We start from the raw sequence: 9,510 nt of genomic DNA on the forward strand, positions 1-9,510 counted from the left end.
GTAAGATGCCAACGGTAGTATCTCCAGAACTGTACCGGACGAGGTTTTGTGAAGCAATGGACAAGTATTTTTTGATGGTGCCAGATCACTGGACAGGGCTGGGCCTGAACTGCTAAGGTAAGGCACGTCCTTGGGGGATGGGATGGGACGCCGCCTTCTGATTAATTAGTAAAGAACTCGAGCGAAGGCTGTCCTTCCACACATCCAGCCCCCAACTCAGTGTCTTCAATAGCAGCTAAAAGATCTTCAGCCACTGCCTGCAGAAACTGGCGTATCAAAAGAAGCAAGTCTGCCCTTTAGGTGCTGGAATGTTAACGGAAGAGGCCGGAGGAGAGTCTTCAGAATCTGAGCGGGACTCTATCTTTGGAAAGACACAGGCGATCCCATCAAATAGATCGGCCAGGATGAGCCTTCCACAGATTACGGTAAATCCCACTGGAGTTCGTGATGACGTTTTACACGGAAGGCTCTTGCACCACAGAATAAAGTGTCTTAATAGGAAATAACAGTGGGCATGTTGTCCCCAAATCAGACTGTTGCAGCTTGTTGCAGTGAGGATATTACAGTCATGAGGAGTTCTGTACATCTCTTACAAATGCCGCTGCTGTCATAAGGTTTGATTTTCTGTTAAGCGTTCTCTCTGTTATGCACTGATGTTGTTTTGCAGGTTTCCATGAGCAGTATTAGAGGATTTTACTAGCATTCCACTCCCATCATCTGAAGCCTTGCTTTTCTTTTAATGGTGTCAAACTTCCAGGCAGTCAAATATTTCACTGAAGGGCAACTTCAGTAATGGCAGCTTGGATTTTAGTGTATGGCGGTAAATAGAGCTGCCCTCTTTTCAAATGAAATACAATAGCGAAACAAATTTTCTCCAGAAGAAGGTCCTTGACTAGCTACTGCATTTGTGTATTGAAAAGACCTTCTCCCCCATCCACGAGTTGCACTTTGTTGTTTTTCGTTAGTACTCCCCCTCCCCCCTTTAAATGGCTGCCTTAAAGAATCAAGTCTGTAGTGTCCTTCTCCCTGGTTTGGTTTTGTTTTTCATTTCAGCACCATTTTGTAGAACATAATGGGTCTCTCTACTGAACACACACAGGTTGTGTAAACAGACCTGGCTGATTAAACAATCATTCCTTTGACACTAGGTGCTCTGAACAAACAGCTGAACTTAGAAGGTGTGAGTCAGCCGTAGGTATGTGGAGATTGGGGTGTTTTTACTACCTGAGAATAAGCACTTACGATTAGTTTTTTTGTAAATAGGAAACATTTACCTTATTTTTTACATAATAACGGCCAGTAAAAATAAGGGTGTGTTGTAGTTAAGGAGGCACGGCGAACATTGTCCACGAACCTTAATAGTTGTCTGGAATATTGGTTTGAGCACAGATTGTATGCAATGGCTGAGATTAGTTTACCTTTATAGTCCCTCTTCTCCCTGCAGCAGGATTCCCCAAACCAAGGATGGAGAGGATTTTGGCCCTCCAGATATTGTTCCCCTATGACCCCATCCGCTCCAGCTGGCATGGCCCGTGCTCAGCCACATTGGGAGTTGTTGTCCCAGCATCCTCCGGGTTTCCCAACCCTTTGGCTACAAACCATTATGAGTGAAAAGTCTATGGCCATAGTAAGCAGCACTGCTGCGTTACCTCCCTGTAAAAACCTCCCACTCAATACCCCCTGTATCATGTAAAGTGGGCAGAGTTCTCTGTTGAAAGCCAAGAAGCCATCTTAAAAGCACATCCATTAAGCCAGGCAGGCGTATAGGGTGAGAACGTTGACCTCTGTACATCAGTTAGGAGTTTAGTTCTGGCTTAGGTTGACAATGAAAGCACACAGCTGTCATATCTGGGGTGTACGCTGGCCTGTGACAGCCTTCCCCAAACTGGTCTGCCCCAGATGTTCTGTACTACCAGCACCCATCAGAACCCAGCTGGCACGGCCAATATTCAGGGGGTTGTACTCCAAAACTTTGGAGGGCATCAGATTGGGGAATTGTGTGGGTTTTCTTTTCCCCCCAGTGTACACCTCGGAGGAACGGTCCAACTCTTAATTTGATTTCCAGCCATTGTATTATTTTGCTTTGTTCAAGTCTGCAGTTGTAAGACCTTATATATGAAACCTGATAACCAGTTTCAATAAATGAGAATTGTAGCTGAGCTTCGGCCGCTTTTACATTCCCTATTTCTCTGCTGACCTTCAGCTTTGAGTGCTTTGAAAATATTCCTTAATTAAGAAAGATGCTGTCATCCACCCGAGTTTCTAGTTTAATTAGCAGTATTAACACCAAGCCAGAACAAATGTTAAAGTCGGGGTTGACTTGCTGCTTGAGTTTTCAAGAACAAAGTCACCTTCCTGGGAGAGGGGAGCTGCTTCCAAAATAGTTTTGGTAACTGGCAGGTTTATATGCTATAACTATATTTGTTATGGGCCGGGCTGCGTGTTGCAGGACAGTTTATTTCATTCATATTTTGATCCTGTTCGTTTGAGAAGCTCAGGGTGGCTGTGGTATGCCTTTGCTCTAAGAGCTGGGCTGGTAGAAAACTATTTGAACCGTTGGAGGGCTGCAAGTTGAGTTGAGTTGGAAAGGTCTGGCTTTGTCATCTCCCACCCTCTGCATGCTCCAATTCATGTAGAGAAGGTTCTACTTCACATGCGAATAGAGCAAAAATGTGGCCAAATGATGTCTCGTTTGAGCCTAAGAAGCAGACCTCTGCTTAATGCTGACCAAGTCAGGTGTGTGTTGCTGTTAGCTTAGTGGTTGCGCTGAAGAATCAAATGGCAAGTCCTTTGAGGGCAGGAGGAAGAAGACATGCTTTCTTTGATTGCAAAGGCAGGGATATGGCATGCAAGAGGCACTTGTCTCTAATCGCATTGACTTCACCAATGAGAAGCATTTTCACCAGCTCTTCCCATGTCTAAAAATGTGTGCCGGTTACAACCAGGGCAACTTGCTCTGAGAGAGAGGAGCAGGGTTCCTGGAGCATTTCCGCATTTTTTCCATGGTCTTATCCTGACAAGTAACATACTGCTGGTTGTTCGGATGCTGCCTTCGGATAGAGCTTTTGTGGGCAAGACTTGGGAGTGTTCAATGGATTTCTTAAAATGCATAGTGTGAGAGAGATTGATTCAGAGGCCTGGTCTGCACACACAACAGAAAGTGATGGTGGAATCCTGAAATAGTATCACCTCAGACTGAAGATGAGCTGCTGGCGGTCTAACTTCACAGCGTGTCCATGTTAAAAAAACAAAACCCTGTAGGGAGAAACGTAACACGCCAAGGCAAGAGGTCCAGCTCATCTTTTCTTCCCTGACCTATAGCATTGTTCACTCTGTTGTACACATAAGCAGACACCTGCACACAGAGTCTGTAATGAATATCTCTCTAGGACGAAGGTTGGTCACTAGCACAATCATTGCTGGCTGAGGATGGACAAACAGCTGAAACTTGACGGCCTCTTTTTGTAACTTTTGCTAAGAAGTGGTGGGCTGGGGTTTTGCATCATCATAGGAACATACTAAATACAAAGCAGCTGAGTTTGGCTAGGTTAGCTTAGCTTTTCTTTTCTAAATTGGCCTTTCCATTTCACGTTCTCCAGTACTGACCATCTGCATTTCCTATATGTAGAGTGTTGTTAAATATTTCCTGTTACGCATTTAACTTCCATTGCTGCAAGGAGATTTTGAAGGACAGCCTACCTGTCCCAACGGGAACAGGCCTGATATTTTTAGTGCCAAGCACCTGAAACTTGATGGGTTATTGTGAAATTCCTGGCTTGTTTTTTGGGGGGTAAAAATCAGGTGCTAGCACAGCAGTATTTTCTAGAAGCATTTATGTTGTACAGTGTTCAAGTTTTGGACGGTGCAATAGGTTCCTTTTAATCTTGCCATGTGGATCCCACATATGACTCCGTAAGAGTAAATAACTGTCTACAACTTACTGAGCAGACGTGTTCTGTTAACTGTTGTTTTGTTCGGAGAAATAAGAATGGGCCATTTAATTTTGTTTGAGCTTTTTTGGCCTTTTTATGTTATTGTCTGTATAGTTCAGTCTGTAAATGGCAGGCCATGCTTCTCTGGAACGTGCAGAAAATGGCATTGTACTGTGTATGAACAGTTGAGGCCCTGGGGAATGTTGCATTTGTGTTAAGATGTCACAAAATGGGGAAGGAGTAGAATCAATCCCTTTAAATACCGCACACTAGCTGTAAACTATATTGAAAGCACTTATTTAATGTATCATAATGTATATATTTGTACCCTACGTTGGTTATGGATGTATTTTTATGATATTGTCATGCTAAACTAATTTTGTTGGCTCCTTCATTTACTAAATTGTACATAGACAGGAAATAAAGAGTACCTACTGTACCTTGCTGCTTTTATTTCATTACTGTCTCCGTGTGACAATCTACTTTGGACAGATGGGGTTTGGCTTAACTCCTGGGGTGCAAGAACCTGAGTTGCTTGTACAGTTGTACCTCCGCTTACATATCCCTCTAGATACATAAACTTCAGGATGCGAAGTATTTTTCCGGGTTTCACCGCGCGTGCATGCGCAGAAGTGCTAAACCGCACCACGCGCATGCGCAGAAGCAGTCCTCTGGTTGCAAATTCCTCAGGATGCGGCCAGACTTTGGAATGGATCCTGTTCACAACCGGAGGTGCCACTGTAATAACCAGAACATGATATTCATTTTAAAAAATGTACACTTGTAGTTTGTGTGGGTGCTGACAGATACCGTACAGACATATTAAAATAGGAGCCTCTATGAAGCAGACAATGATGGCAGCTGTAATAAAAACACATGTCAAAATCTTTCTAAGAATCTAGCCTTAAGGGCTTTCCTGACACAAAGTTAATTTTAACTAATGAAATGATGCATTAAGCCAACCTTCTCCAGTCTGGTGGTAATTGTATTCCAAAACATCTGGAGAGGCCACCAGGTGGGTGAATCCTATGTTAGGCACTAGTATACAGACATCAAATCTATTTTTCTCTAGTATCTATGACAAAAGCAAAGGACATTTGAATTTCACAATCTGTTGCCACCAGCGCTGCCATTTCACGCTCTTGTTCTGGCAGTCCTTTGTCCCAATTTTTCTCCGAAGTCTCTGTGTCCTCTTTAATTCCACTTCCCATTTCATCCTTCTCTGGTCCACTTTCAAAATTCACCATTTCATCTGTCTGAGCTCTTTTATTTGCTCATCAAACTTTTGCTGAAGGATGCCCACAGTCGATGGAACGTCCCAACAATGTATTTGCCATACCAAACACTCTTGAACCTACTAACAATTCACTCTCTGCCTTAAGATGAACTCCGGTGAACAAAGCAAGGGATGTTTGAAGAACTCCACTGCAGATGTGTGCAAAGGCACTACGTCAACCATTATATTTTATACTGTTTTCTTTCATTTCTGTGTTCAAATGTGTAGACATATTTTGGAAATGTCTATATGCATTTTTTTTAATGTAAATGTTCATGCATCTGTATGGATTGTTTATGCCACCACCTCATCTTCTGGACAGAAGCCACCACTGAGCTTTAGGACTTGACATTCGATGTTGCCATAGCTGCATGCTCTTCACCAGTGTGCAAATGTCGAAGTGCCAGGTAATTCTGAGCCATGATTTCCAGAAAAAAGCTGTACTTTGATGCTGGACGTTTGATACTTGGAGCCATTCACATGTCTGCAAACTAGCATATTGAATATATAAGCAGATTCTTTCTAATTTACTTTTCTTTGGTGTGCACTAAAAACCCTAACCATTACAGTGGACGTTTGGGTTGCAAATGCGCAGAAGTGGGTTTGCGGCATGCGCAAAAGTGCTCTGTGCGCATGCACGGAAGCGCTCTACAGCACCGCATGCATGCATGCACAGAACAAGCGAAGATTTCAGGATACGGTTGGGCATCTGGAACGGATCCCGTTCATAACCGGAGGTACCACTGTATATTACAAAATCTCAACTTTTCCATTCTGCCCTTAACGTATCTTAAGTCTTAGTGACTGTAATGAAAAATCACGTGTGTGTGTGTATATATACCATCAACATTGGGAACAAAAAGCCAGTGGGAGTTTTCTCTACAGACAACTGCTCTAGGGTTCCTAAATGTGGATTTTGAAACAATTGTGGGGAACCTTTGACGCTCCAGATGTTGGACCATTAGGTCCAGTCGTGATCGACTCTGGGGTTGCGGCACTCATCTTGCTTTACTGGCTGAGGGAGCTGGCGTACAGCTTCCGGGTCATGTGGCCAGCATGACTAAGCTGCTTCTGGCGAACCACAGCAGCGCACGGAAACGCCATTTACCTTCCCGCCGGAGTGGTACCTATTTATCTACTTGCACTTTGATGTGCTTTTGAACTGCTAGGTGGGCAGGAGCAGGGACCAAGCAACGGGAGCAATGGGGATTTGAACCCTGACCTTCTGATAGGCAAGTCCTAGGCTCTGTGGTTTAACTCACAGTGCCACCCGCATCCCTAGCAATATGCTTGAGGGTGACCTTTATTTTCACTTGAATTAGGAAGGTTTCCGGTAGCAGAATGTGCAGCTATATGTATTCTAAAGCCTCTGATGTCGCTTGATCTCATATACCATTTTCACTCCAAAGTCAAAATCAGAGCCTAGGAAACTTTGCAATGACCCCCCTCTGGAAATTCATGTCACAGACACCTTTGAAGTTTGCAGAGACTTTTGCATTAAACATTCATCTTTTGCATTAATAAGGAGTCAACCTTCTGTTGGAATGTATGCCACTAATTAGGTGACTCTATAATGATCTTTCCATCTTAAGAGGTTGGCTTGCAGTTGAAGCAGGGATATAATTTTACCTTGAGGTAGGAGAAGATAAAGAGCCTTGCAGGATCAGGTGAAAGGCTTATCTAGTCTGGCATTCTTGTTTCCCACTGTGGTCCAAAACATGCCTCTAGGAAATTGGGGGCTAGGCAATATCACTCTCCCTGCTTGTACTTCCTGGCAGCAGGTATTCAGAGGCCCATGGTCTCCCTCTGTGATAACCATCATGCCTAGAAGCCATTAAGAGTCTTATTCTCCATGGATTTGTCTAATCTCCTTTTGAAGTAATATGGCAGCCATCGCTACATCTTTGTGGTCACAAATTTCATCTTAACTGTGTTGTGTGGAGATGTACTGCACTTCCTGTCCTGGATCTCCCAAAAATTCATCTTTATTGGATGACTCCAGGGGATATTATGAGGGAGAAAAACTTATCAGCTCTCCTTTTTCCAGACCATACATAATTTAAGACTTCCCTGCTTTTTCCCCAAACTAAGAAGTTCTCTCTTTTTTTGGAAATATTTTTATTTTTTTTTACAAACAAAAAGTTATAACAATACCAAATATATAACCTTATATTGAGATTTCTCTGAATCTCCCAACTTCCTGGTCCTTCCCTCCATGAGTCCAATTGTCAACATCTTGATCTGCATATTATTTCACAATCCATGTATTGTATCTCTTCATATTAACCACAACGTTGGTTACATTACAAGTGTTATTAAAATCCTGCTAATGCTTTTATGTGCTTGCAGTGGTCTCGTAGGTCAATTTTAAATTTTTCCCATTCTTAAAGTTTTTGTTGTCTTGGTTTCCTGAGTTTTGCCATTTTGGCGGACTCCCAACAGCTTAATTTGCCATTCCTCTCTGACAGGGACTTTGTCTTCTTTCCATCTTTGGGCTAATAACATCCATGCGGCTGTTGTCATGTACATAAGTCTTTTCTGTTCCTTTGGTATATTGGTACCTATAATTCCTAATAATAAATCTTCTGGTGTTGTTTTTTTACAAAAGTTATTTTAAACATTATTGCCAGTCCATTATATATCATTTCCCAGAATGCTTTTATTACCTTACATGACCACCACATATGATAAAAGGCACCTCCTTTCTCTTTATATTTCCAGCAAGTATTTGTACTTCTCTTATACATTTTTGGTAGCTTAAAAGGTAAAGGTAAAGGGACCCCTTACAGTTAAGTCCAATCGCGAACGACTCTGGGGTTGCAGCGCTCATCTCGCTTTACAGGCCGAGAGAGACGGCGTTTGTCCACTCCACAGACAGTTTTCCCGGGTCATGTGGCCAAAATGACAAAGCCGCTTCTGGTGCAACAGAACACCGACACCAGAGCAGTGCACGGAAACGCTGTTTACCTTCCTGCCGGAGCGGTACCTATTAATCTACTTGCACTTTTTGGCATGCTTTTGAACTGCTAAGTTGGTAGGACCTGGGACTGAGCAACGGGAGTTCACCCCATTGCGGGGATTCAAACTGCCAACCTTTTGATCGGCAAGCCCAAGGCCTTCAGTGGTTTAGACCACAGTGCCACCCGCGTCCCTTTTTGCTAGGGGTCAAATACCACTGGTACATCATTTCCATATAATTTTCTTTCAGTGTATAACAAGCCATGAATTTTAAGTCAGTTTTCCATAACTTTTCCCAATCTGAAAATTGAATATTATGCCACAGATCTCTCTCACCCAGTGTTTCATTACAGATTTAACTTGTTCATCTTTTGTATGCCACCAAACTAAGAAGTTATAAACCCTTTTAAATTTTCCCATAAGGGACTTGTTCCATTTTAGTTGCCATTCTATGCACCTGTTAAAACTCTACCATACCTTCTGGAGTTGCGGCAATACCGTTCCTAGGGTGACTCCAGATTGTAAACTATTTTGCAAGAGGGATTCAAGCGTATACTGGAAGGTTTGCACTTTTGAAGTGGATCAAAGCGTTCTATCGACCTAGTGCTGAAAGCCCAACATAAAAAAATAAAATTCCTGGACTTTTTGTGGTTTGGAACGTAATGAAGAAATGCATTGAAAAGCATGTGATGGGTAGCAGGAAGATGTGTAAACACCTCACAACCAAATCCGGCTGAATGCTCAGTGTCATATGAACCAGTTAAGCAAGGACTGGACCTAGGCTGACCACCACGTAAGCTCTGTACAAGCCCATCAGGATGAATGCTGGAGAAGCAAGTTGGCTGTAAATTACATTAATATGTAATTTACCCTTTTCACAGGTGCCACATGTTTAAACTGAGCCATCTAGGAAGACTCCAAGATCTCTTTCCTGGTCAGTTATGACCCCATAACCAGGGCCAGATTTAGGTTTGATGAGGCCCTAAGCAACTGAAGGTAATGGGACCTTCATATGTCCAGCTGTCCTTTGTCAACAACAAATTGTCGCTGTTTTTTGTGTTGAATATATGCTATATGGTAATTTATGGACCTGATAGGTATCTAAAGCCATTTGCACATAACAAAATATGTATTTTATCAAAGTAATATTTATTTTATCTTATATTTTGGAAATGTACATCCAGTTTTTCCCCCTTTATTTTTTTGGGGGCCCCCCAGGAGAGTGGGGCCCTAATCTACAGCTTGTTTAGCTTATAGGTAAATCCGGCATTGCCATAAAACAAAATCTCTCTCTCTCTCTCTCTCTCTCTCTCTCTCTCTCACACACACACACACACACACACA

At 42.7% G+C, this 9,510-nt stretch overlaps 1 protein-coding gene across 5 annotated transcripts in view; it reads left to right on the forward strand.

Moving 5' to 3' along the window:
• The window catches only part of PIKFYVE (phosphoinositide kinase, FYVE-type zinc finger containing), a 92,673-nt gene extending 88,302 nt beyond the window's left edge, over window positions 1-4,371 (forward strand). For all 5 annotated transcript variants that reach the window (XM_081015146.1, XM_081015145.1, XM_081015144.1 and 2 more), the window contains one exon: window positions 1-4,371. In XM_081015146.1, coding sequence (XP_080871272.1) covers window positions 1-116 — 116 coding nt within the window. In that variant the 3' untranslated portion in view covers window positions 117-4,371.
• Window positions 4,372-9,510: the final 5,139 nt, after the last annotated feature.

This window comes from Podarcis pityusensis (assembly GCF_964106645.2).
Source record: "Podarcis pityusensis genome assembly, chromosome: 1".
NCBI lineage: Eukaryota > Metazoa > Chordata > Lepidosauria > Squamata > Lacertidae > Podarcis > Podarcis pityusensis.